This window comes from Bos mutus, chromosome 7, assembly GCF_027580195.1.
Source record: "Bos mutus isolate GX-2022 chromosome 7, NWIPB_WYAK_1.1, whole genome shotgun sequence".
NCBI lineage: Eukaryota > Metazoa > Chordata > Mammalia > Artiodactyla > Bovidae > Bos > Bos mutus.
In genome coordinates this window covers 51273408-51300763 of record NC_091623.1, presented here as the reverse complement: position 1 = coordinate 51300763, position 27356 = coordinate 51273408, and the positions used below count along the sequence as shown (strand labels likewise).

Here is a 27356-nt window from a genome sequence, read left to right as displayed (position 1 = left end):
CAGACCTTATTTTTCGATTTCGTGAGACAATCGGCTCCCTGTTTTACGTCCTGTGCCCAGAAAAGGAGCCGGACGGCGCAGGCGCAGTAGGCACGCGTTGTGCCCAGGACCACTCGTAAATTTCAGTGCGCATGTGCGGGGGAGGTATTTATAATTCTGCAACCCTGGCTGTTTTGGGGGTGCCTTTTCTTGGGGTCTCTGCAGGACCTGGGAAGCTTGCAGGTTCCTCGCAGCTCCCCATGCAGGATGAATTGTAGGTAGGGGAGGAACGAGGGTGTGGAACCCTTGCTCTCACTCTTGAGGGTGTCTTGCACAAACCTTGCACCGTGCCTCCGCCTCGGGCTTAGAAAGGGGCTTTGCAGTCTGTCCTCTCTGGCATGACCTTTGGACCCCTTCCCTCGCCCGGGACGGCTCCCTGAGCGGCTTAGGCGGTGAAGGAGGTGTAGCTGCAATGCTGGCTCCTGCTGAACAGCAAAGCTGATCTTTGCTTTCTGTTAATCTAAGAGATCATCTCCGTCAAGTCCTGCGTGTCACCGAGGAGGAATCTCACACCCACAGCCACTTTTGAGGTTCAGGGCTTCTGACTCCTAACTGGGGCCTCTTTTACCCTTAAAACGAAGTGTTCTGATGAACTTATCAACCTAGCTGATAATATAATATTAATAATTTCATTATTGCTGGCTTATAAGTAGCATTAAATGATTAATTTATTATTAAAGTTCATAATAATAATTTAGAGAGTGTTACGTTTCTGCCAGTGAGTGTCTGTTACCTTGTTTTCTTAGCCTCACAGCCTTGTGAGATAGGAGACTTATTATTGTTTCTGTATATGAAGAAACAGTCTCAGAGATGTCAAATGACTTGCTCAAAGGTCCCCAGCTAGTTAGTAAATGCAGGACAGAGAAAAACTCAGGACTCCAGAGTGTCAGTTGCTAACCACTTTGCCATACTGGTCCCCAAATGAAAATTAGCCAGGTGAGAAACTTTTTTTTCCCCTTCCCGGGTTTAAAAAAGTGTGTTAAAATACACATAAAATTTACCGTCTTAATCATTTTAAAGGGTGCAGTTCAATGGCATTAAGTACATTCACACTGTTGTGCCACCATAACCACCATCCACATCCACCTCCAGAACTCTGTTGTTTTCATCTTGCGTAACAGAAATCCTACCCATTAAACACTAACCCCCTTCTCTCCTCTGCCCAGCCCCTGGCAACTGTCATCCTACTTTCTGTCTCTTTGAATTTAATCATGTTAGGTGGTTCATATAAGTGTAAGGAGACAGTCTGATTTTTGTTTGCTAGTGAAATACCACTGCTTCTGCCCACTCCCTTTACTACTGCTACTATTACTGTTATTACTTTCTGTGGTAATTTACCCAGAATCTTTTGAAACCTTTAACCCAGAAGTTGTTAATGATTTTTTGACGTGGCACAAAAATGAGGAGGTAGAATTTAGTAATCTCTTATGCCTCTTTCAACTTTATGATTGTAGAGTGAAATTCTTCTAATACAGTTCTTCTAATACAGTTTTACCTTTCAAAGCCTCTCTGTAACCCTGGAGAAAAAACCACATTCAGTTTGAAAGACGGAGGATGGGAGATACATGTGGCCTTTGACAAAATGGAGTTAGTTTTAGTAGTTGGCAGGCAGATAAGGTAGGCCCCTAAGGATCCTTGGGGTGGACACTTTTGTTCTGCAAGCTTGTCACAGCCTTAGGGTCATGGCTTGATCAGGAGGACACTCAAACCCTGTCCCTCCTGGAAGTAGAAGCTTCAAACCCACTGTTCAAAGTGACCTTGGAGGAAAAAAATAAAGTTGTTATATTTCCATGTTCTGTGTTATCATTCTCTGCTGACATTTGACACATAAGCACTGAGGTGGTAGCTCCAGGGTTGCTGTACAAGGGTAAAATATCTCTCAGCCCAGTTTGCACAGCAGGCTGATCAACTCTATTACAGGTGTTGGTTGCAGATCAATAAAAATAGCAGAGATTCTTTCCTTCACATTTAACACCTTGAGAAAGACTGTATTTCTATTTGGGACTAAGTGTGTTCTTCCACATCCCTCCACCTGCCCAACGCCCCCCCAACAAAGCAACCCCTAAACCACTGGGTGATTAACACCCACCAGAAAGACCTTTTTGACTGGGATAGAGACCTTGGAGACTATGGAGTGTAATTTACAAGAGAGAGAGTTGATGCTCAGAAAGGTTCGGGACTCGCTCAGTGACACAGTGAAGTGAATGAGGGTTGATATCTGATGTTTGAGGCAGCTAGGATTCCGGCTGGAGGGGCGATTTTTGCCACTCACTAAATAACTAGCCTAGGGCAGATTACTTAATCTCTCTGAGCTCTTCGGAGCAAAATAATTGTGACAGAAAAGGCCAATAATAACATTATGAAATTGCTGGAACTATATCATAAGGGGTGTTTATAAAAGAGGAGTGCTGCACACAGCACTGGTTCATTTATTTTAACTGTTGTGCATGATTTCTTCACATGAAAAGCAATTTAGTTTGATTTACTTGGTCCTTTAAGCTTCCCTGATGGCTCAGGTGGTAAAGTGTCTGCCTGCAATGTGGGAGACCTGGGTTCTATCCCTGGGTTGGGAAGATCTCCTGGAGAAGGAAATGGCAACCCACTCCAGTACTCCTGCCTGGAGAATCCCACGGACTCAGGAGCCTGGTGGGCCACAGTCCATGGGGTCGAAAAGAGTCGGACACTACTGAGCGACTTCACTTCACTTTTAATAAATCTCCAGACATCATGTTGAGTAGAAAAAAGCAAATAGCAAAAGGTTTTTTAAATTTAAAAAAACATACCAAATGAGATTTATATGTGTTTTTTTTGTGGATAGACACCTAATTAAAGGATAAATTGTAATATGAGGTTAGAAATGTATGGGAATTACACAGTAAGAGGAACCATTGCTTGGGGAGGGATGGAACGGGAGGAAAAGGCATAGTGAGGGCTTCAGATATGTCTTTTTCTTTTTTTAAGGAATTTGTTGTAATAAATAGAGTGAAATATAAATCTGTTTAACCTGGGAGGTGGGATCTTAAGTGTCTGCTGTCTCATGTACTTTTTTCCTTCTGAATCCTTGGGTCCCTTTGAAGTAGAAGGTGAGGGATAATTTGGGTTTTTGTAGCCATCAAGCGCTGTGTTAACATGCAGGTTTCTGACTTCTGCACATTAAATTTGGTGCCTGTTTGTAGGAAGGTATTGTGTTTTGACGGAGAAGGCAGTGGCGACCCACTCCAGTACTCTTGCCTGGAGAATCCCACGGACGGAGGAGCCTGGTGGGCTGCCGTCTATGGGACACAACTGAAGCGACTTAGCAGCAGCAGCAGCAGCATTGTGTTCTGAGATGGGGCCTGCTTGATCTCTTCACTCACACCCTGCTGTGTGCTGCATCCAGCAGGCCTTCCGAAAACGCTTTTGGGATTGATTGTTTAATTACAGACGGGGTGGGAGCCTGGTTATGATCCGCCTCTTTCTGGGTCACTTTTTTTTTTCCTTTTTATTTGGCTGTGCTGGGTCTTCATTGCTGCTCACAGACTTTCTCAAGTTGTGGCACACAGGCTTCTCATTGCAGTGGCTTCTCTTGTGGCAGACCAGAGGCTCTGCCTGTGCTTAAGTAGTTGCAGCATGCGGGCTCAATGGGTGCTCCAGCGCATGTGAAATCTTCGCAGATCAGGGATCAAACTTGTGTTCCCTGCGTTGGCAGGTGGATTCTTTACCACGGAGCCACCAGGGAAGCCCCTGGGCTCCTTTTTGTTGCTGGATACCAGGGGCAGGTCACATTTCTTGTGTCCTTGCAAAAACCCTGAGAGTTGGATACTCCTCCTTCCTCCGTTTTGTGGATAAAGAACCTGAGGCTTGGAAAGGTGAAGGAGCTTGTCCAAGGTCACATCGTGGTGGAGACAGGATCCAGACCTAGGTTTGTCTGTAGAAGAGCCAGAGCCATGGTAATGTTGGGGATGCTGGCAGTGCTGGTAGTAAGAGCCACCGGTGGTTGCTGAGGCCTGTGAGCACCTGATCAGGTGGGCATTAGTGTTACTTCTACTTAACAGGGAAGGAAACTGAGGTCCAGAGAAGTCAGTTAAGTTGCTCAAGGTCACGGAACCAGCAAGCAGTGGTGCTGGGCCTTGGTCTCTTGTTTGCCTGACTCCAGTTTCTGTCCCTGTGACGATTCCCTGCTGATGCTAGTTGGGTTGGTGGCTGTGCTGTGCTGTTCTGAGTACCCAGCATCCCTGGAGGGCGGATGGGAGGGCCCCTGTGGGGTCCTCTGACAGACAGAGCCCCTCTGCCCTCACGTTGGATGGGCTGCCCCTTGGAGTTCCGGAGGTGAATTAGATTCAGATGGGGTAGCTTCAGATCATGGTGAGCTTTTGGGACCTTTCTTGTGTTAGCGTGTGTCAGACCAGGAGCCTGTGGGGTTGGGGTGGTTTTTAGGCTTTTCTATGCCCTGCAGGCTCTGAGCAGGTGGAGGCTTACACTGGCGATTCTCCTGGTGAGCCCCTTTCTCTGACCATTAGAATTGTGGCTCTACACTTCAGCTACTCACCCCCTTGCTTCTTGGAATCTCATTGCCCCCAGGCCTCAGTGAGTTCTAGAACTCTCAGATAAGGGGTGCTTTCCCAGAGCCACACAGTCGGGGCCGCTTTGGGTGGGGTGGTATCCTCCCTGGGAAGACAGAAAAGCCTACCAAGCTTTGGGTCAGGGCTAGGTTCAGATCCATAACTGCCCGGCACGAAGTATGGAGCCTGTAGGTTCTGTAGCCTCTCGAGCCAATTTTCTCATCTATAAAATGGGGATCCTGGTGGTGGTGTGCCCTCAGTGGCTGACTTTGGCTCCATTCTTCCCAACCTTGCCTTCAGGGACATCAGGTTGCTAAGCTTGAAATCAGCAGAGGGCGTGGGTAGGGGTTGTATTTACACCATGGACTGAGGCAGATGCTACAGGCAGACCCTCCCTCTTCTCCAGTCCCAAGTTACTCATGACCTGCACACCGCGGGGCACCATGGGCCCTACCTCACAGGTTATCCCTTCAAGGAATTACTGCTCTGGTGAGCATTAGATGGGTGCAGCGCAGCAGCTAACATTTAACTAGTTCTACTGAACTACACCGGAGAAGGCAATGGCACCCCACTCGCAGTACTCTTGTCTGGAAAATCCCATGGATGGAGGAGCCTAGTAGGCTGCAGTCCATGGGGCCGCTAAGAGTCGGACACGACTGAGCGACTTCACTTTCACTTTTCACTTTCGTGCATTGGAGAAGGAAATGGCAACCTGCTCCAGTGTTCTTGCCTGGAGAATCCCAGGGACGGGGAAGCCTGGTGGGCTGCTGTCTATGGGGTCGCACAGAGTCAGACATGACTGAAGCAACTTAGCAGCAGCTGAACTACACCGTGGTCCTAAGGCCTGAGAGAGGGAGAGGACGCGCGGCCTGGGGGAAGGAGGCGGGGCCTGGGGAAGGAGGCGGGGCTGAGGTGAGGAGGTGGGTGGGAAGAACCAAAGTGGTAAGGGTGGCAGTACGGGTGGCAGGTGGTGGTGGGTGGGCAGCTGGGCGCAGGGTGGGACAGCTGTTGGAGAGAATGGTGAGGGGCTCGAGTGGGGATGGGGAACCCTGAGCCTGGCAGAGCCTCTTGAGTAACTGGTTCCTGAGCAGTGAGAAAGGTGGAGAGTTGACAGCTGTGCGTGTGGTAACATTGTTAATGCAATTGAGTTTGGTGGGGAGCCCTGTACTTTGATTGACAGGCTTGGCCAGATGAGAAAGGCCCGGAGACCTTGGGCTGGTTGGTCAAGTTCAAGCTAGATCTTAACACCCTCCTGCTGATATTGACAGTGGCAGCTGAGAATGTTTTAATACCTGGCCACAGCCAGAGCATTGTGAGGAAAGTCACTACTGATACAGTGCTTACTCTAAGTGCTTTTTATCTATCGACTCCTCAAAATGAACCTGTGAAGCTGGTACTCTTACCCTTATTTGAGAGATGGGGAAACTGGGACCCAGAGTAGGGAAGCAGTGTGAATTCACAGCTGGTGAATGGCAGGGCCTGGATTCTACTAGACCCAAAGTGGGCTTTGCTGTGGGTGGGCCCAAGCGACCACGCGTTGCGGAAGGAATGAAGTGTGGCTCAGTGGCCGTGCCCTTTAAAGGCAGGCCACCAGCTCTACCCTCAGGACAGTTACTTGACTGTCTTGGAACATTTCAGTTGTCTCATCCGTGAAGCCAGGGTAAAGACACCTGTCTTGGGACATCCCTGGTGGTCCAGTGGGTAAGACTCTATGCTTCCAATGCAGGGGGCCCGGGTTCCATCCCTGGTCTGGAACTAGATCCTACCTGCTATAACCAAAGATCCTGCATGCCGCAACAAAGATCATCAATCCCGTGTACTGCAGCTAAGACCCAGAATGGCTAAATAAATAAATATTTTTTTTCCCCCACTAAAAAGACACCTGTCTCATGGAGCCCCTGGGCCATCTGAAGTGTCAGCACACTGGTCCGGGGTCAAGGTCCAGATCATTAGGTGGTCAAGGACAGAGCTGTATCAGTGAGGCTTCCTGGAATACTTTCTGCATGCGTTCTTTCTAGAACATCTCCAGATGTGTTAATGAACAAGACCCAGCGGGCTCCTGGAGATGGAGTTGTGCCAAACAGTATGCCCAGAGATGGAGGAAGAAGCCCAGAAGCCCATGATGGTTCTGATGTCACACACCTTGAAGCCACGTTTTGGAATGAGCTGTTCTGTCCTTCTCTGTGGGAGGACTGTCAGTGAAGTCACAGCACAGTCAGAACCCACTTTCTAACATCGAGAGAAAGAACCATTCCAGGAAACAGGTGCCCAGAGTGGGCCTGGTCCCCTCTGATGCCTGTCACAACCTCCTTCCTTACAGGCGCACCACTGTGTCTGTTCTTGGCCCTCGCCCAGCAGCAGCCAGAGGGTCTCTGGGGCAGGGAGGATCGTAGCACTCTGCACCTCAGAACACCACCCTCAGAGCTTCTTGTCCTCTGCCCTCTGCTGACCTCACTCATTGCTGGGCTGGTTTCATCTCGAACATATACCGCCACATTCCTGCCTTGCACATAAGCCCTTCTCCCGGCCAGAAATGCTCTTCCCTCTGTTTTTCCTGTGCCTGCTTTCTTCTCATTGAGAGCTTACCTTCATTGTCATCATAGAGGCCTTCCTTGACTGTCCTGCTGGAGAGGGACCGCTGCAGCCTGTTCCTCTCCTCTGGCCCTCCCTGGGCTGTGGTTGTGGTTTCATTTGGGAACTTGATGGCCTTCCTACCTGGACAGAGTGAGCTCCGTGAGGGGAGGGGCTGTTGGTGTCTTGTTCCTGCAGCTTCCCTGGCACCTGGACGATTGAGGGAGGTTTGTGAACGGGTGGGTGAATGTATCTTCTGCCTGGGGTCAGGCCCACCGGGTGTAGAAGGGCGAGTGGGTTCTTGCTGCACTGGATGAGTCCAGTGTCGTGTGTGTTGGGCTGAGGTGGCCCCGTGTGACCCATTCTTAATGGTTCCTACCAAGGGAAGTTGGCTTTACAGGTGGTTTTAAGCCCTGGGTCCACCCTGGCCACTGTTTCCTGTTGTCCCCCTCCTCCTGGAACCTGGGCATGACGAGCCCAGGACCTGCCAAGCCGGCCTGTGGGCCTGCTCCTCGTCTTGGCACAGGTTGCTAGCAGCTCCTGCTGGTCTGGACACTTTGCCGTGCAGGCTCCAATCACCTGTTCTCCAGCCCATCTCCCTTTTCTTTCCCCCTTGGCTGTCCTGGGTCTTTGTTGTGTCACCCGGGCTCTGTAGATGCAGTGAGTGGGCTTGGTTGCCCCGAGCCATGTGGGGCTTATTTTCTGAACCCAGGTCCCCGGCATTGGAAAGTGGATTCTTAACCACTGGACCACAAGAGAAGTCCTCCATTGTCTATTTACTAGTTCATTCCTTCTGACATTTTTTTTTTTTTCTCTCTGTACGTATTGTATGCCAGGAAAGTGGACTCTACCTTCAGGGTCTCTTCGTCTAAGCCGAAGCCTGAAAGAAGTCTTCCGGGAAGGGAGGAGCTCAGCTTGGGCAGAGGTCTGGAGGCCAGGCTAAGTGGTTGTATGATGAGTGATGGGGCTGATCAGGCCAGGCTTTGCAACGATATCTGTGGACTCACTGGTGATGGAGGTCCTTTTTCCTGTTGATGTTGCCCAAAAGCTTAACTTTCAGAGAGCAGTTTATTGAGTCCTTGGAGAGTGCTCCCACTGTGGTGTGTGTTATATAAACGTGTGAGAGTAGTTGTTCCTTATTACTGACAACTGTGTTGTGGGTGGTATTCAGCACTCCCTGCTCCCACCCCCAGTCCAGTGGTTAGAGATGGGCCACGAGCCTCTCAGTCCTCTGGGGGATAAAGGGCCTCTCAGTAGCCTGTGGTGACTGGCAGGCTGGCATAGCCCTCTCCCTGCCCTGTCCCTGCTCGAACCAGTCTCTTATGTAAGCAGAGCTCATGGGCCATTCAGGTACCCCGGGAGACTGCAGAGTTCTTGGTCTCAGGGCCTTCTGAATTCTTGTTTTCCTCTTTAAAAGGACCAGGGAGCAATGGCTGGGGACCATGCCCATTGTGTGAGGGGCCTGAGGGAACGTTACCTGGCCTTTGGGTGTGAGTGGGCCTTTCAAGCTGGTGGGGAGGGCAGTGGTAAACAATCTGCTTGCCAATCACACGGGAGACGCAGATTTGATCCCTGAATTGGGAAGATCTCCTGGAGGAGGAAATGGCAACCCCCTCTGGTGTTCTTGCCTGGAAAATCTCATGGACTGAGGAGCCTGGCAGGCTGCAGTCCATGGGGTTGAAGAGTCAGACTGAGCACACACACAGTTTAACACTAGCATCTGGGGCTTCATAGAGTAACCGGAGGCAGGCTGAACTGGAGCGGGTCCGAGAGCTGTAGCTTCTGGTCTTCTTGTTAGGAGAAGCTGTCTCCCAGGACACCTCAGGAAGCTAATCTAGAAGAAGAGGGGTGGGTTGGGGGAGTTGCCGAATTGATGCTTCTCAGGAGGTGCGGTTGGCAGAGCGTGTCTCTGGTGGGGGGTGGTGAGGGTAACAGCAGAATTCTCGGGAAGATACGTATAGCCTGGAACAGTGTGTTGTTGAGTCCACTCTGGAGAATCAGATCTCCTGCAGTCTCCTGGCTGGAGGTGGCATCCACAGAGGGACAGGCTGGGGTTGAGCCGGGAAATCCCAGTGCTGGGCCAGATTCCAGAGAGGTAGCTCTGCTCGTCCCATCCTCGCATCCCATCATTCAGGTCTCAACTTGAATGTCACTTCCTCCGAAAGGCTCCCTCTGAGCCACCCAGGCCACACTTGTCACCTTCTCACCGCTCCTGTTTTGGTTCTCCGAGTGGCACTTAGCACCTTCAGAGAGCTGTTAGTGTGAGGCTGTCCTCTGTCACACCCGCTGTGGATCAAGTGATTGTGTCCCTGCCTATTAGAGACCCACGGGAACAGGCTGGGCGGGCTCAGGCAGTTAGCTGCATCGTCCATGCCTCCCCCCAAACTGTCCCACATCCAGCGATCAGGAGGACCCTCCAGCTTTCGGGGTGCCTGGCAGTTCCCTGGAACTGGTGGATTTAACTGAGGGCACTTGTAGCTCCGGTGCGTTAGCGTGGGCGCCTGCTTATCTTTTGGTACTTTGGAACTTGGCCATTTCTGCCCCCCTGTTTTTGACTCCAAGTTGCTTGAACTCTGAATGTTCATGTAGGGATGACATGGAAATTCTACAGGAAGCACTAACCATGACGGGCAGGCCCCAGTAATGTTTCCTGCCAGGCTCCTCCAGGCGCCATCTGAGAAGTGGGCCCCGAGACTACGCATTCTGAGCACTGCATCCGGCTCCCCGGGGGCCTCGGTGGATGGCAGCATTTCCCGTCTCTCCAGCTGGGCCTGCGAACCTGCACCATCTGGGGAGAAAGCGTGGGGAGCGGTGTCTGAAGACTCTGGGGCTCATTTCCTCTTGCTTCATTTCACTCTCTCTGCTGGAGCCGAGCTGGCCGAGCCCTGTGGGGTTGGGGGAGGCTCTGAGGGTCTTGACCTGTGACGCTGCTCAGAGGCAGCACTGGACGGGGGCAGGCAACCAAGGGCAGCTTCCAGCGCCCCTCCTGCAATAGCTGTAGCTGAGTATTTTCTGTTAAACTACCTTTCCCTTTATGGACGTGGCTAGGCCTGTTCAGTATTCCAGAAACCCTGCCCTCCTCCGTCAGAGTCTTCTTTCACTTGGTAGTTACTCTCCTCTCTTTGTCCCACGATGTACATCTTTCCCCTCAGCATTTTCATGTTCCTGAAGTTGGGATGCATCTTATGATTTGTATCTGTCCACCCATTTATCTAATGTTGGCATATGTGTCCCCCCTCAAAAAAAAAAAAAAAGCAGCTTGTTTTGAGTCAGTGACACTTAAGGATCCAGGAATTAGGGCGTTTTTCTCAGTGCTTGCCACCTTCATGCTCTCATCAAAGCCGCCAGGGTCTCTGGCCTGGGTTGTCTGCAAGATGGTCACTGCTTCCACGCTTGTCCCGAGCAGCAAGAGGGTTCCTTCTCAAACCAAACCGGGTTGTGGCACTTGAGCCACTGCCGCTCCCGGGACTCACACCTGGAGGACTCGTCTCGGCCTCCACTCCAAGGCTGCTCCGCAGCTGCGTGCCTTTGAGCACACTGGGCTGCATCCAGTCTTTGGATGTTCCCGAGCCTTGCCGACCTGTGTGCTGCCCCAGGGCCTTTGCAGTTTCCTCCGGGAGCCTCATGCTGGCCATCACTTTGGCTCAAGTCTCACATCCTTAGAGAAGCCTTTCCTGACCGCCTCCTGTGGTCCTCTGGGCTCCCTGCCCAGCTCTTTTCTTCCCAGCAGCTGGTTCATCCTGACCTCGTGTTATGTAATAGATTCTTTGCCCATATTCCCCTTGAGCCTGAGCAGACCCAGTGGGCTGGGGCGGGGGGTGGGGGGGCACTTGGCCATGGTATCCGAGCATCTGGGCCAGTGCCTGGCATGCTGCACACAGGTCTTTCTGTTCATCATCGAGCTTAGCACCCTGCACAGGCCTGGCGCAGTGAGGGTCTCAGTCAGTGTTGCCTGAGCAGATGAAGAACGGGAACTTCTCAGCCAGCAGAAGGGGTTCTTGGGGGTTTGAGATGCCCTCCATATGTGGCTGAGCCCTTCGCAGGTCTCTGTGTAGGAACCCCTTCCTGCTCTGCTTGGGCACTGGACACAGGGTCCAGGGCTCTGTGGGCTCCCTGGCCTGGGCCAGGCGTCTGCAAGGAGCACAGGGAGCGGGATCGCTGTGGGGCAGAGCCCTCTGGCTTATGTATGGGAAGGTTTGATGGGCTTGCTCGGAGCTCCTCTGGGCCACGTGTTGCCTGGGAGCTGGGCAGCCCCTGGGGCTGAGACTGGACTGGGATACGGACTCTTTCTTTCACACCCTGACTGGGCAGTGGCTGCCGTACTGTGTGTTCTTGGGGACCTGCGCGGGGCTGAGAAAGTGAGCAACGCCAGGCCCTGGGACCAGGTCACGAGTCACTGCTTTCAGAAAAACAGTGGAGTGGTGCCTAACGGTAGCTGGAAGACCTTACAGATATTTCTGAGACTAGGTCACCGTGAGACTTTGGGCCAGTAACTCAGAAGGAGTTCACAGAATTGGGGACTTTTTTGCTTTAACAAGACCCTGTCTATACTCATCTGCTTATTTATGTGAATATGGCTTCTTAGTGTTTACTTGAATAAAGAAATGTCAGAATAAAAGCTCTATCTCATTCTAGCAATAAGAAATAGTCACCTTGGCTACATGACCTGATTGGGAAAATGGTACATCCATGCCATCTAGAGATGCAGTGCTGATAACCTGCTGTTTATGGTTAATGTTTAGTGATGGTTGTTGATTCATAGTTTATGTTTAGCTGATAATGTAATGATAACTCATCCTGAAGGATTTTCTCTTTACACTTAGAACCTTAGGTCATGAAAATGTTTTTAAGAAATTTCAATTTGAGCAGTAGATATGATGCTCAGTAATAACCTTCAATCAGGGACTTCCCTGGTGGTCCAGTGGTTAAGAATCAGCCTGCCATGCAGGGGACACAGATTCCATCGCTGGTCTGGGAATATCCCACATGCCTTGGGGGCAAGGAAGCGCATGTGCTGCAACTCCTGAAGCCCACGTACTTTAGAGCCCGTGCTCCGAAACAGGAGAAGCCGCTGCAGTGAGAAGCCCGAGCACCACGAAGCGTAGCTGCTGTGCTCTGCAACTGGAGATAACTAGTGAGTCACAATGAAGACCCAGCACAGCCAAAAAAAAAACACCCCACAAACCTTCAATCACGATCCTGTATTTGAATAAAATTCAATGCAGGAGGGTAGCGAATAGAATTCAACTTCAAGGCAAAAAAGGAGCAAATATTAAGGAGCTTGTTTATAGCCTTTTTTTTTTAAGTGGAATGATGGTAGATAGGAAGCTACTTAGGTATTTAGACCCTGGTGAGATTTAACAGAGCCCCATAAATTTTATATAGAATTTGCAATATCTGCAGTAGGCCAGAAATGACATCTTTTGCAACTGTTCAAGCTCAGGTGAAAAAGTATTGTCAACTTAAATATGTGTTGGGGGATACATTCAATCAGCAAAATTATTTTAGGGATATGTGTGCGTGCTCATTTACTCAGTCATAGTCTCTTTTTCGACCCCATGAACTGTAGCCTGCCAGGCTCCTCTGTCCATGAAATTTTCCCAGGCAAGAATACTGGAATGGGTTGCCATTTCCTCCTTCAGGGGATCTTCCCAACCCAGTGATTCACCCACGTCTCCTGGGACTCCTGCATTGGCAGGCGGGTTCCTTACCACTGAGCTACCTGGGAAGCCACATACATGACCCGTGTTCATAGAGCACCCAGATTGCTCACAGATGCTTCCATGTGATTACAGGAAGGAGGAGTGGTGTTTCTCAGTGAGCTGAATCTCTTTGGGGTGTTCAGTGAGCATTTCAGACTTAACATGTCCAAAACTGAGCCTGGATTCCCCCCCACCCCCCACCCCAACCTCAGCCTGCATGATCTGCGTGACTCCCACTTCCCCACACCCACGCCTGCCAGTTAATGGCAGTTCCAGTCTTCTCATCACCAGGCCCCAGGCTGTTTGACTCACCTCTTTCCCTCACGCCTCATGTCCAGGAATTGGCAAATCATGTACCTCTGCCTTGGGAATACCTGTGGAATATAACTGCTTCTCATCAACCCTGCTGCCATCATGAGGCCCAGGCCAGGGATTGGCAGACTCTACCTGGGAAGGGCCAGATGGTAAAGCCCAAGGCTTTTCTGGCCATACAGCCTCTTGACGGCTTCTCAACCCTGCGGCTGTCACAGAAGCAGCCCTGGACGATCTGTCAACCCGGGAGCATGGCTGCGTTCCAGTGAACTTTGTGGATACTGAAATTTGAATTTCATATAATTCCCATGTGCCATGCAATAGGCTTCTGATTTTTTTCTTAACCACTTAAAAGTGTAGAAATCATCTTAGCTTGTACAAAAACAGGTGGTGGGCCAGAATTAACCTGTGGGCCATAGTTTGCTGGCCTCTTGGTTTAAGCCATCCTTTATCTTGATTTTTTTTTTAATCTTGATAACTTCTTATTGGTCTTCCGGGTTCCATCCTTATTCTCCCATATATAGTCCAGAGGGGTCCTTTAAGAACTCGTCATGTCACATCCCTCTGGTGCCCAGAACCCCCATGGCTCCCACTTCAGTCAGAGTAGAAGCCATAGTCCTCACCGGGCTTGGGAGACCCTGCATGACCCATCAGCTCCCTGTCCTCACCTCCTCTCCTCCCCCGACTACCCTGATCCCCAGCCACAGAAGCCTTGGCTCTGTTGCTTAAGCACACCGAGCAGGCGGCACCTCAGGACCCTTGCACAGGGCATTCCTCTGCGTGGATGCTCTCCTCCGATCTCTCAACTGCCCTTTCCTTAATCACCTTCAGGGCTTGGCTCAACATCCTTTCGGGGGAGATCTTTCTTGACCACTTTATGTGAAACTGCCGGCTCCCTTCACCTGCCACTCCCTGTCCCGTTTTATTTATTTATTGACATGCTACAGAGCATGTAGGATCTTAGTTCCCTTGCTGCTGCTGCTGCTAAGTCGCGTCAGTCGTGTCCGACTCTGTGCGACCCCATAGACAGCAGCCCACCAGGCTCCCCCATCCCTGGGATTCTCCAGGCAAGAACACTGGAGTGGGTTGCCCTTTCCTTCTCCAATGCATGAGAGTGAAAAGTGAAAGTGAAGTTGCTCTGTCGTGTCTGACTCCCAGTGACCCCGTGGGCTGCGTCCGTCCATGGGATTTTCCAGGCAAGAGTACTGGAGTGGGATGCCATTGCCTTACCAGGGATCAAGCCCATGTCTCCTACAGTGTATGCATGGAGTCTAAACCTCTGGAGGTCAAGGAAGTCCCTATAACTATTTTATGGTCTGTGTTCCCTGCTAAAGTGGCAGTTCCACACGGGCAAGGATTCCGGGCTGTCCTTCCAGGGCTGAACTCCCCAGAGTCCCTAACAGTGCCTGGCGTGTAGTAGGTATTTAGTCACTATTCAGTCACTGCTTTTACAGTGGAATGAGTCTCAGTGTCCTCACCTGGAAGAGGGGAGTAATAGTAAAGGAGATAATGTGTGTCAGGACCTGCCTCCCCGCCTGCACGTTGGGAGTATACAGGAGGTGTTAGCTGTTGTTGCTGCTGTGGGCATTAAGGCCGGCCACATGGGTCTCAGACTGGGCTGTCGCGCGCAAAACTGACCTTCCTGCTGCACGTGGAGCTGGGCGTGCTGTGCGCGGGTCGGGAGTCAGCCTGGACGAGCGCCCCCTGCTGGTCAGCCTGTTGTCAGCGTGTTGTCAGCCTGTGTCCACAGGGCTCCAGCGTCCCTTCTTCCAGCTCCCTGGCCCGACAGCGCTTTCCTGCCAGAGATGCAGAGAGACCAGATGTGATCACCAACCTTGACCTGGCCAGGGTGTGCAGGGTTGCAGGTCTGGGCCGTCCTCCCAGAGTCTGGGGTCAGGGACGGTTCTGGAGGACGAGCATTCAGTTCTACGGAGCAAAAACAGGTGGGGCCCTGCCCCTGGAGCCTGTGACTCCTGAGCCTCCGCTGCCTTGTTTGTAAAGTGGGGTGACAAGGCCAGCTCGAGCTGGTGGAGGCTGGGTGCTGGCACCCTGCTTGACGGCTGAGGGAGGGGGCAGGGACTGGGTAGGGAGCGACTGGGGCAGGGGGGTTGGCTGAGAGTTTCAACGAGGGCATGTCAGTCAGTCAGGCAGTCTGTCTGTCATGATAAGGATTTGGAGCATTGTCCAAAGGGCAAGAGCCTATTTGAGGACGGCAGCCCAGGGTGAGTTGGCCACCTCCATCTGTCGCTGGGAACTTCGAAGCTGTGGGTGCCTGACTCCATCAGAGGTCCCTATTTTCTCATCTGCATTGTCCAGGTCAGGGCTCTTGAGGTGGGCTTTGTAGGTGGGCAGGATTCAGGGTCATTGGGCGGGGCCCTTTGCCACACCTCCCACGGGGATGCGCTCTGTCAGGCCCTCTTGCGAGCATTCCCGTGTCAGGGCGCAGGCAGGAACAGAGGCTGGTCTGGCTGTGGTCTCTGCAGCTCTCTGCCCCCATGGCACTGGTTTTCCAAGCTCATTGGTGGCTTTAGCCTGTGGCAGAAAACAGCAAAACAGCTGCTGACCCTGCCTGCGCCCCTCTGGGTGGTGTTGGGGTGACAGGCCCTTTGCCCTTGGCATGGCCTGGTTCAACGGGGGCCCGGAGTTGAACAGATAAGCCTCCCAAGGACACTCCCTGGGGAGGTGACTTGTTATGCAGAATCCAAACCTCTGGAACTTAACATCAGCAAGGAGCAAGGTGCTTTCCAGATAATCAGGTCCAGGCTTTGTTCCCCCTTTCTTTATTTAGCGTTTAGTCCTGTTCTCCAGAATGCAAGTGGTTTTTGTGTGTGTGTGTGAGGGTGGGCAGTGGGATTCTTTCGGCCCAAGTTGGCTGGCTCTGACCTAGTTCTGTGCCTCAGGCAAGAGCAACCTCTTTTCCCAGCCCTGGTTTTCTGGGCTGCTTAGCTGGGGTTGCAGTCTTTAGTGTACAGGCCCAGGTGACTGTGCAGGTAAAGATCTCAGCACAAGGTAAGCATGCATTTGATAAACCATACTAGAGGCGGCACTGCCAATGAAATGGGCCTTCACGGTGCAGCTGTGTCCAGGACAGCGCCCTCTGGAGGCCCCGGAGGCCTGTAACTGCCCAGGGAGGGGTCTGAGCCATGGGAACCAGTGGGCTGCTGGTCAAAGAGTGTGGTGGCCCTCTTGGGCCCCAGACCCAGAGTCTTGCTGTGTTGCTCCAGCTCCTTCATCTTGGGCCTTCCGTGGTCATAGCAACCAGCCAGGGCACCTGGGTGCCCAGAGAATGCCCTGCAAGGCTGGCTACTACTGGCCTGTGGGGGGGCTCCACCAGCTTCTGGCCTTGGATCCCAGAGCCCAGGGACATTGGCATTCAGACCCTGCCATTAATCGTCTGGCCAGCAGGGGTGGGACATCTGGCCGCTTGAGGCCCTAGGAGTGGGTGGTCAGTCTCTGCCTTTCCTACCCTGGGTGACATTCCCCGCCTCCCCACTGCAGCACTTCAGGGAGGCTGTGCAGTGCCCCCAGGCACCTTGGAGAAATGGGGTCAAGAGCTGAAGCCACCGGGGAAGGAGGTATTTCTGGCCCAGCAGGTGCGGCCTGTGCTGGCTTCCTGGCAGCTGAGCCCAAGGTTTTCTCAGCTGCCCTGGCAGGAGTAGTGTGACTTCGACATTTCTGGAAAGTGGAAGGGAGAGGGAGCCGAAAGCGCTGAGCTGCCGAGTCTAGGTGAACGTGCTGAAGACTCTGCATTAGTGAATGGGGTGAGCTGGTTGGGCCCGCACTGCTCAGGGCCAGGCCTCCATCCATCCTGTGAGTGTGGCTGCCCTTGTGCCCTGTGTGGGGCCTGTAGGGGCCGGGAGAGCCCAGGTCAGTGGCTGAGGGACCCATGGGGCCCTCTGCCCCTTTATCCGGAGTTGAGGTTGCACTGAGCAGGGCTTGCGCCCACCACAGGCCTCTTGCACCCCAGCCTCAGGAGCCCTCCACCGCCAACCCCGACAGTCCTGCCTGGTGCAGGCACTGGCACCGGCTGCGATGTGCCAGGCTGCCCAGCACAAGGCAGCCTGGTCGAAGGGCCCTTCTCTGGCAGGCAGCCCCTGTGGGGTCCCCGAGAGCCTGCTCTAGACAGGGGGCCTGTGCCATTGCTGCCTGGGGGTCTCCCCAGGGCATGTGCCTGCTGGGGGCACAGCTCTAGAAGTCTGTGTGGTGGGCAGTCTGGGGTCAGTTTACTGCTGCATGAGCTGGGAGCACCCCTCGGAACTCGGCTTCCCCATCTGTGAGATGGAGTTAATGGCGCCTGCTCCCTCGGCCGCCTTGGGGACTATAAAGGGGGGTGAGGAGAGGTGTCTGGGTAACAGCTGCAGTTCTTACCCTCTCCTGTTGGGAGGGTTCCCTTGTAGGACACACAGAACTGGGTGGTGATAAAGGTGACCTGGAGTCCACGCTGACTCTCAGGCCTGGGCCTGGGATGTAGACTGCCCTGGGGCCCCTGGGTCTTGTTTACATCCAGGAGGGGCCAGAGGGACACTGGGCCCGGCTGTGTGAGTGAAAATGGGGAAATGGAAGCTGGAGTGGGGTCTGGCTTCTGGCTCGGGAGCCCTCCTGGGAACTGGCGCCTGGGCCCTGTGTGGCAGCTCCCACGGGGTAAAGCAGCAGTTGCAGACTCGTCCAGCCCGGGCTTAGGTGGTGCCTCCCCTTCCTGCCACCCTCCTGCTTGGTGCTTCTCCCTTCTGAGGCCCAGGTCAGAACCTCAGAGTCCCTCCCTTCTCACCTCCACATCCAGACCCTCAGCACATCTGGTCACTTCCGTCTTCGCAGTCTGTCCACTTCTTACTCCCTCCATGGTCACCTCCCTGCTCCTGCCCCCACTGGTGCCTCTGCCCTGGTCTTTCACTTTGCAGGGGGTGCCTCTGAACAACTGAATCAGGTCACACCCCTCCCCTGCTCAAGAACCCTCCGTGGCTCCCACCTGCATCAGTAATAGCCAGAGTCCCTCCTGTGGCACACAGTGCCTGCGCCTTCCCTCCCCCGCTGTGATCAGCCCCCTCACTCCCCATTTGTGCCTTCCTGCTCTCCCCCTCCACACACTGCTTCCGCCACACCGGGTCTGCTGCTTGCATTATATTGGTCAGGGACATATTAATACGGCTTTTGTTGCCTGTTATTGATCAGACACAGATGAGTATCACTTACATAACAGGTCACCAGCCACAGGCGTTAGTTTCTGCAAAACCCCCTCGGTCAGCAATGAGTTAAACATGCTGGTGCAGTCTCAGGGCCTTTGCACTTGCTGCTCCCGCTGCCTGGAACGCTTGTCTACGTGGCCATGTGCATGGTGTGTTCCCACTTCCACTGGCCGGCCTCCTGACAACTCTGAAGTGGCCATCCTCCCCGCTCCTGACTCCCTCACCCCGCCTCCTTTCTGTTTTTCTCCACAACTCTTGGTTTAAAACATGCCACTATTGACCATCTGTCTCCCTGTCCCCTGCCCTCGCCAGAACGCATGCAGGTCATGGCAGTGCCCGCGGGAAGTGGGGAGGCGGGAAAGAATACGCAAATGAAGGAATGAGCGTGAGATAGTGGCTCCCCAAGGCCGCCTGGCTGGTGAGTGGAACAGTTAGTGCACATTCTCCTGATCTCATCCTGCCGTGGACGGAGGTACGCTGGTCATTCACCTGGAGCGCCGGCCGCTGTGCGCACCCTTCGGGCCGTGGCCGCAAGGGGGCAGTGGAGAGCGCGGCAGCGTCCGCGGCTGCTGACTCGAGCGCTGGTGCTGAGCTAGAGCAGGGACGCTTGGTGCCGCCCCGCCTCCGCCATCAGCACGTGTCTTGCTATTGTTAGGTTCGGGCTCAATGTCACCAGCTCCTCGCACCACCCCTCTGACCTTGGTGTGGTCGGGCCCCTTCAGGGTCATCGTCAGGTTTTGCAGGAAAGAGACCTGGCACCTCGTGTGTCTGCCACTTGTATTTTGGTAGTATCGGTCTGATAACATTTACTTTTCTGTGAGAGTTATTCTAGACCGGACATGTTTGTGTGCTTTCTCAGGGAGGCCTTCCCTGACCGCTCTGTCTAAAATGGCTGTCCTCCCCACTCCTGATCCCCGGTTCTCTGTTTTCCCCTTATCTCTTGTTATAAACTTTGCCACTGTTGTCCGTCCCCCCCCCCCCTCACCGCCCCCCCCACAAGCACATACAGACTAGAATGGTGGTGCTGATTATCTGTAAGTCTTAAAGTAATCCTGTGAGATAGCAGGTGAGGGCGGCCCACTTGGTAGCTGAGAAAATGGAGGCTCAGAGAGGTTGGGTAACTTGCCCAGCGCCACACAGCCCGAAAATAGGTGAGTCTTTTTGACCTCAGCGCCTCCTTGTCAGGGGCTGCTGGGCCTGTGGTGCTGCCTGCAGGCAGGGTGTGTGGAGCCTGTCAGCGGGGAACCCCTTCTGTGTTGGGGGTGCTGGTGAAGAAAAATAGAGGGTTCCCTTGGAGCCAAAGCAGGCTCATTGCTGACCCTTTGCTTCAGTCAGTGGTGCCCCAGGGCCTGGGAGGAGGGTCTGGCGGCCAGAATGCTGGGCCCCGCAGGGTTGCCGGAGCTGGGCCGTGGCCTGCAGGCCTCACAGAGGCCTCCTTGGAACGAGGCTGGGGAAAGCTCCCCGCAGCAGCTCCTGCTCTGGGGTCTGGCGTGGTGGGCAGGCCCCCCCGCCCCCCAGTATGGTGACGGAGGGGTGAGGGAAAGGCCTTGGCTCAGAGGCTGGTGGGGAAGGGGCTTTATGCCCCAGCTCCGTGGCCTTGGGCAGGGGGCCTCCCGCAGGTGTTTCTGGAGCACGGCTCTTCCCGGGCTGTGTTCTAGGTGCCAGGGAAGGGCCGAGGACAGGACAGTCTCCGCCCCCTGGAGCTGACCATCCAGTGGGAGGCAGACGGTAAATGTCTGCGTTGCTATTTTAAGGTGATGGTCAGGAGGGACCTTGCTGAGGTGGCGACGGAGAGCCCTGTGGGGTCTGGGGGAGAGCAGCGCTGGTACTGAGAGCTGCATGTGCAAAGGCCCCGAGTCTGTCCTGCTCTCAAGCCCGGTTCCCTCATCTGCCACGTGGGGATCACCCCGGGAGCCTTGCCTCCCTGAGGCTATGGTCCTCGAGCTAGCTTGAAACAGGTGCTCAAGGAGTGGGTGCCCCTTTCTACAATGGAGCCTTGATCAGCGGCATCTGCCCATTTCCACGAAGGCGGGGAAAATGGCGGGCCCCACTGCCTGGCAGTGTCTCTGGGTACTCCCCTGGGGTGGGGCAAGTCTGCAGCCTGCCCCCCCCACCCCTCCTGCAGGGTGGGCAGCACCCTGCCCCTTGTCCGACCCTGCCCTCCCACCAGCCCTGACCTTGTGCTCCCATGAGTTGCTGTTGGCTGGAGCCCAGAGCCTGGGGCCTCCGAGTGAGAAATCCTCCTGGGCTGGGTGACGCCATCGCTGAGCTGTCCCCTGTGCCCCAGGCCAGACTCCTGCCCTGCCCTTGTCCTCTGCCTGGCCATGGTGCCCGAGGCTTTGGGGCCACACCCTCCGCCTCACCAGTGCCCAGACTTCAGGTCAGCCTGATGGGCTTTGTTTCATTCATCCTCCAAGCTCTTGCCCTGCTCCACGTCCCCCCAGTCCCTTCCCTCCATGGGGACAGAAGGAGACGCCACCCCTTCAGGAACTTCTGCCACTCACTCCTCCCTGTCCCTAGCCTGCCTTCTCCCTTGGCGGGGAACGTCCTGAGCCTGCAGCCTTCTCTTCCGTGCTCAGGATCTCTGCTCGGCAGCCGCCCGGGTCACCTCACCCCAGTCCTGGGCCCCCACCCAGGCTGGCTTCAGGCCCGGGCACTGGGGTGTGTATGTGACAAGCATGGGGGTGAGTGCGTGCTTGGCACAGAGCAGAGGGTGGGGAGGGGTGCAGTGGGGGGTAACTCAGGGGCTGAAGATTGGAAGTGCATGGTGGGGTTCACCACATTTAGGCCCTCAGTCTGGGTGAGGCGGGGTCGTGGGGAGCCTTTGCTGCTCCTTGTCTCTTACCTTTTCTTTTTCTGGGTAATTAGAACTGGTTTATACACCCACCCCCCAAAAAAACCCTACTTTATTGAGGTGAATTTCGCATAATATGCAGTAAACCATTAAAAAGTAAGTGGTTTGGCAGCATTCAGTACATTCACAGTGTTGGGCAGCCTCTGTCTCATTCCACAGCTTTCTCGTCACCCGAGAAAGAGACAGGTCCCCATCAGCTGACGTTCCCCTCCCCCTCCCACCGTTCTGTTGTGTGTCTGCTTCCGTTTACCTGTTCTGGACATTTCCCAGGACAGGCGACCCCTTTGTATCTGGCTTTTTTCACCTGGCGTGTGTGTGTGTGTATTCTACCTGGCACACGTGTGTGTGCGTGTGTGTGTGCGCATGCGTGTGTGTATGTGTCTGTATTCTACCTGGCATACGTGTGTGTGCATGTGTGTGTGTGTGTATTCTCCTACCTGGCTTTTAAACTTTAAAAATTTACCTATCTTGAAGTAATTGCAGAGGCACAGACAGTTGCAAAATAGGTACCCACCCCTCCAGCCCCCGCCCACCCTCCCAGAGCCTTGCAGACCTCTCTGGGGTGGAGGTTTGGGGACAGGACATGAGAAAGGAGGACACAACCAGCCACAGTGGCCCTGAGCTGGGGCCACCCCCTCCCCAGCAGGCCGGGGGCCTTGCTTGCTGCCCCCCCGCCACCCCCCGTCCCGGGCGGGCTTACCTCCGCGAGGGCGCCGCTGCTCCTTGCAGCCCGGGTGCGGTCGCTGCGGTGGCAGTGGTGGCGGCAGCTGCAGCGGCGGCCGCTGGGAGGGGTGGCCCCTGTCCCCGCTGCCCCCTCCTGCTGCCCTGCTTCCTTTCCCAGCAGCCAGTTGGGGCTTCTACAGCCCACTGTCTCCTCCTGGGTCCTGGTCTGGTGCCCGGGTTTGGGGAGAGGGTAGGATTTCAGCCCTCCCCCAGCAGCTGGCCGGCCGGGAGAGGGGCTGGTTGTATTTTAAGCTGTTGAGTGGTTCAGCAGGAACTTGGAGGCCTGCTCTCCCAGGAGACGTGGTGCAGCCGTCCTGCAGACCACACGGGTCCCGAAGACATGTGGGTGTTGCCCGCCGGGGACCCGGCAACTATTAATATGCCTGCAGCCCCGGGGCTGCGGGCCCTCTGCCCGCCCGGGGACCTGCTGTCAGTGCCCTTTCTGGCACATTTCGCCTGTGCCCCTCCCCTTTGCCGGGAGTCCCCTGGGTGGGGCTAGATGCTTGGGGGGCACAACCAGCCCCCTCCTCCTGGCCCTTCTGTCTGATTGTGTCATCTGTGTGACTCCAAGGCATTCAGTAATGTGCCCCAGGTGATGGCAGGCTCCTGCTCTAGCATGGTAACAAGAATGTTGGCCAGCACTTCTTGGGCTCTGATCTGGACTCTCCTGCCCTGGCTCCGTGACGAGGGACAGGTGGAGCATGGATGGCTCACAGGCCTACAGCCACCCCTGGCTGGCACGGGGAGCTGGGACCTGAACCCAGGCCCATCCCCTTTCCCTCTTTGCAGGCCCTCGGGGTCTCCTCACGTCCTGAGGTTCTGGGGTATGTCTGGTCTGTCAGGCACCACGCCAGCCCCTCAAGGCACACACCTTCCTACCAGCCCCCAGGCTGGGACCGAGAGAGAAGCCTGGGATCAGCCCTGTGTGCCGCCTGCTGTGCCCCCTGCCTCTCCTACTGGCAGTGGGGGGTGTCAGAGAGAAACCCTTTCCCTGGGTGGGGGTCTCTGGGTGGGTGAGTGTGCCCTCAGAGAGCCTCGTCCAGGGCCCTGCCCTGGGTTCCACGTCCTACTCCTTTTCTCCATGCTGCCTCCGACGAGGGCCTACCAGGTGGGAAGGGCTGACGGGGTCAGACCCAGTCCTGCCTGCCGCATCCGGTGCCTGATGAAGATCCGCACCAAGCCCTGCCCTGGGGCCCTCAGACCTTTCATGACGGGCTGGGGCCACTAGGCCTCACTCCAGCTCCCCCAAGTTTGCACCCTTCACTGCTGGCTGGCATGCCTTCTCCTGCCTGCCTGCTTAGGATGGCTGGGTCAGACCCCCTCGGAGCCCTGCCCCTCCCAGCATTGCCCCCATGCACCCCTGCCTGGGGCTCAGAGACTGGGGGGTGCCTGGGATGTCTGCTCTGGGCTCTGGGGGCTCAGAGCCTGGACAAAGATGCCGTGTTGGGCTGGCGTGGTGGAAGGACTGCCCTGGTGGTGGCTTTGAATGAGGCCTGGGTGGACCTAATGAGAAGTAGGTGGAGAGGGGGGCCAGGGAGGTGGGGGTCAAGGTCTCAGTATTGGCTGGGGGTGCTTGCTGGAAGCTTCTGCATTTCCAGACCCTTGCCACACTTAGAGCGAGGCTCTCTGCACCGGGAACCCTGGAATCTGTCACCTTCCCTGGGAACACGAACGCACGAGGAAACTAATCCATAGTGTCCCTTGCAGCTCAGAAGGGGAAATGGATGATCTATCTCACAGATTCTCAGAATAGCTGGGATTTCTCCAAGCCCAGGGAGCGCTGAGGGCTGTGCTGGGCCCTGGGCTGCCCGCTGACCTCTCCCCCTCCTCCTGGTGGACTGGCCCTTGCTCTGCACTGGGCTGGGACCCGCCTTGGTGCCCATCCTGGGCATCTCCCCACCGTGCTGTTGGGGGTCCATGTCCACTGGGAAGTCTTACAGTTGGAGCCCCCCAGGCCTGGGGGGGGGGCTGCTCCCAGGTCCCTCCTCCCCAGGAGGTCTGCGGCGTGGCTCCTGGGGGACTCCGTGTGGGGCAGTTTTATATTTAGCTGGGCCGTGGCTGCTGGGCCACTCAGGTTACATCTGCACAGAAGCTGGCAGTGCCAGGGCAGGCACGGGCTTCCTTCCAGCACCGCGGCAGAATTTGATCGCGCTAGCCCGGCCCAGAGCGCCTCGCGTGGGGAGGTCTGTGGTGGGGGCTGACGGCCGGCAGCTGGGGACTCTGGCTGCTGCGGGCAGAGCGGGGCAGCATGGACCTGAGCGTGAGCCTGGCGGCCAGGGACAGCAGCCAGGGCCTCAGCCCCGGCTTTGGCCTCAACGGCCTCCCCCGGCCTGCGCCCCCCAAAGCGACCAAGAAACCTAAAAAGGCCGTTCTCTTCTTTGAGGTGGAGATTCTGGACGCCAAGACCCGGGAGAAGCTGTGCTTCCTGGACAAGGTAGGACCAGCCATGGCGCCAGCTTCGTGGGCCCGAGGGTGCTGGGCCTGGGACCCCTCCTTTCCTGAGCTCTTGGCCCCCAGGGAGATGGATATGCCCCTCCATCTGTGTCCTGACACCCACCCCCTGCCCTTCAGGGTGTGCAGGACGGGTGTGTCCCTGTGCCTGGGCCTGCCCCTGCCGCCTGGCCCTTGGGGGCAGGAGCGCCCTGTTCCCTGGGTGTGGTCTGGAGCTCATGGTGCATGAGGAGGCCGTGCAGCTTCAGTGGACCCTGCAGGGCTCTGGGGCCTGGGAAGGAGGTGGGGTCCTGAGACCTGCCCCTTTCTGAGGCCAGGCCAGGGGAGGGGGGTGGTCCCATCCCAGGGAGGGCTGGAACAGACTGAGGGCCTTCACTCTGGGAGGAGCTGTGGGTGGGGTGGAGAGGAGGGGCAAAGCAGGCTTGGCTTCCATGCTCACACCATCCCCCGGCTGGTCCAGAGGCATCCTGGCTGCCTGGTTAAAATGGCCTTCCGGCCCATGGCTGTGGTGTCCGCTGGATGGGTTGGGGGGCCTGGTCTCCAACCCTCCCCCTCCCATAGCAGTTGCCTAGGACCCCAGTCCATCCCACCTCACCAAGAGAGATCCTGGGCCCCTGGCCCTCCAAACTCCCTGCCACAGCTGACTTGTCTCCGGCCTGTGCTTCCCCCAGGTGGAGCCCCAAGCCACCATTGCCGAGATCAAGAACCTTTTCACCAAGACCCGTAAGTCCAGGGCCCAGACACACGGCCCCCTGTGACCCCTCTGGGCAGGGGCCTCCAGGTGGGACCCCATCCTGCCTGCCTCTCCCTCAAGGCCCTGCAGAGATGCCCCTGGTGTGGCCCAAGCCTCTCGGGGCTGGCCTGGGGCCGCCGCCCCCCTGTGGCCACCCGCAGGAACGCCCTTGCAGGGCTTCCGGAAGGACAACATCCCGCTATTCCTGCGCTTCCGGTCCGTGTCCCGGAGCCACACCAGGGCCCAGAGGAGCCCACCAGGCTGTGTGCCATGACACCCCACTCTCCCTACAGACCCACAGTGGTACCCCGCCCGCCAGTCCCTCCGCCTGGACCCCAGTGAGTACAGCTGTCTGCTGGGCTGCCCCCGGGCTCCAGGGTGGCTGTGGGTGAAGGCCCAGCAGCCCCTGAGCTCTGGCCCAACTCTCCTCAGAGGGCAAGTCCCTGAAGGATGAGGATGTCCTGCAGAAGCTGCCCGTGGGCACCACGGCCACACTCTACTTCCGGGACCTGGGGGCCCAGATCAGCTGGGTGACGGTGAGTGCCGAGCCCTCCTCCCCTGCAGTCTTGCCTCCCGGTGCCCCGCGGGTGACTCGCCCTCCCCTCTCCAGGTCTTCCTGACAGAGTACGCCGGGCCCCTCTTTATCTACCTGCTCTTCTACTTCCGGGTGCCCTTCATCTACGGCCGCAAATACGACTTCACGTCCAGTCGGCACACGGTGGTGCAGTGAGTGGGGCCGGCTGGGAGGAGGTGTGGGGTGGGGGGCCCGCCGGACCCGCCTGCGCTGAGCTGGCTCCCCGCCCCCAGCCTCGCCTGCATCTGCCACTCATTCCACTACATCAAGCGCCTGCTGGAGACGCTCTTCGTGCACCGCTTCTCCCACGGCACCATGCCCTTGCGAAACATCTTCAAGGTGAGCCCCCAGCTGCACATCGGCCCAGGCCCTTCCGCCCCGCCCTCCCTGGTGCCCCTCGCCTGGGTCCTGCCCTCCACGGGGCCTCCATCCCGCCCCACTTTTTCAGAACTGCACCTACTACTGGGGCTTCGCTGCGTGGATGGCCTATTACATCAACCACCCTCTCTACACACCCCCCAGTAAGTGGCCGGGGACCCTGCTCCCGCTGTGAACACCGCCCCCCCCCCACACCCCCCCCCAGGCTCTCCCCTCACGGGCCTCTCCTCTCGGCTTCCTCTTCAGCGTACGGAGCTCAGCAGGTTAAACTGGCGCTCGCCATCTTTGTGGTAAGTAGGCCAGGATGGACAGCGGGGTTGGGGGGAGTCGCGGGGCAGGGGGGCAGGGTGGGGGGTGCTCTGAGCTGACCCGGTCTCTCTCTCAGATCTGCCAGCTTGGCAACTTCTCCATCCACATGGCTCTGCGGGACCTTCGGCCGGCTGGTGAGTGGCCGGCGCGGGCAGGGGTGTGGCCCCCGGAGCAGGCCCTCGGGGGCTCATTGCTCCTGCCTTGTCTTCCCAGGGTCTAAGACCAGGAAGATCCCGTACCCCACCAGGAACCCCTTCACCTGGCTCTTCCTGCTGGTGTCCTGCCCCAACTACACCTATGAGGTGAGGGTCTGTGCTGGGCTTGGGGTCCCCTGGGGAGGGCTAGCTTTGGTGGGGGGCACGCTGCCTGGCTCTGTAGCTGCTTTTGCAGTTTGAACTTTAACATTTGGCGAGGGAGACTGTGGCCTTTTGGGGCCTAGGGTGGGCGGCTGTCAGGCTGGGCAGCTTCACCGTGCAGCCCCCACTTCACTGCTGGCTGCTCCAGCACTGGAGGTCGGTTGCCATCCCCAGTGGCCCCGAGGGTGGGCGAGGCCTCAACAGAACACCCTTGCCCGCCCTCACCTGGCCGTTCTGCCCACAGGTGGGGTCCTGGATTGGCTTTGCCATCATGACCCAGTGTCTCCCAGGTGAGCCCCTGGCCCCGTCCTTCTCTGGGGTCCCCCTGGTCCCTTCCGTGTGCAGCCCGCTCTTCCTGACTTCCCGGTTCCGCCCCACAGTGGCCCTCTTCTCCCTGGTGGGCTTCACCCAGATGACCATCTGGGCTAAAGGCAAGCACCGCAGCTACCTGAAGGAGTTCCGGGACTACCCGCCCCTGCGCATGCCCATTATCCCCTTCCTGCTCTGAACAGCGGCTCCCCACACCTGGGCCCAGCCAGGTCCGGCTCCCGTCCCACCCCCCACTCCTGGAGGAAGAGTGGGGACCACTGCTCTCCAGGGTCTGGAATAAAAGCTGCCTGCCCGGCTGGA

At 56.2% G+C, this 27356-nt stretch overlaps 1 protein-coding gene and 1 long non-coding RNA gene across 13 annotated transcripts in view; one reads left to right on the top strand and one right to left on the bottom strand.

Annotated features, from left to right (window-relative positions):
- Positions 1 to 24071, bottom strand: part of LOC138988500 (uncharacterized) — a 26406-nt gene extending 2335 nt beyond the window's left edge. For 2 of the 11 annotated variants that reach the window (XR_011464760.1, XR_011464755.1), the window contains exons 1-3: positions 21903 to 24068; positions 14804 to 14961; positions 7167 to 7361 (exon numbers count right to left, since the gene is read on the bottom strand). This is a non-coding gene — a long non-coding RNA (uncharacterized lncRNA). Of the gene's footprint in view, positions 1 to 1534; positions 1797 to 7166; positions 7362 to 12189; positions 12273 to 13165; positions 13228 to 14803; positions 14962 to 21902 lie in introns of all 11 variants that reach the window. The other 9 variants (XR_011464752.1, XR_011464754.1, XR_011464757.1 and 6 more) reach the window with 9 other exon arrangements.
- TECR (trans-2,3-enoyl-CoA reductase) overlaps positions 1 to 27356 on the top strand; it is a 27530-nt gene extending 174 nt beyond the window's left edge. Inside the window, exons 2-13 of one of the 2 annotated variants that reach the window (XM_070373515.1) lie at positions 24309 to 24359; positions 25048 to 25099; positions 25403 to 25447; positions 25542 to 25645; positions 25720 to 25835; positions 25917 to 26022; positions 26132 to 26204; positions 26308 to 26351; positions 26447 to 26504; positions 26584 to 26672; positions 26971 to 27016; positions 27107 to 27356. In XM_070373515.1, the coding sequence (XP_070229616.1) occupies positions 24309 to 24359; positions 25048 to 25099; positions 25403 to 25447; positions 25542 to 25645; positions 25720 to 25835; positions 25917 to 26022; positions 26132 to 26204; positions 26308 to 26351; positions 26447 to 26504; positions 26584 to 26672; positions 26971 to 27016; positions 27107 to 27234 (912 nt within the window). In that variant the 3' untranslated portion in view covers positions 27235 to 27356. Of the gene's footprint in view, positions 1 to 24111; positions 24360 to 25047; positions 25100 to 25402; positions 25448 to 25541; positions 25646 to 25719; positions 25836 to 25916; positions 26023 to 26131; positions 26205 to 26307; positions 26352 to 26446; positions 26505 to 26583; positions 26673 to 26970; positions 27017 to 27106 lie in introns of those variants that run through there. The other variant, XM_070373513.1, reaches the window with a different exon arrangement.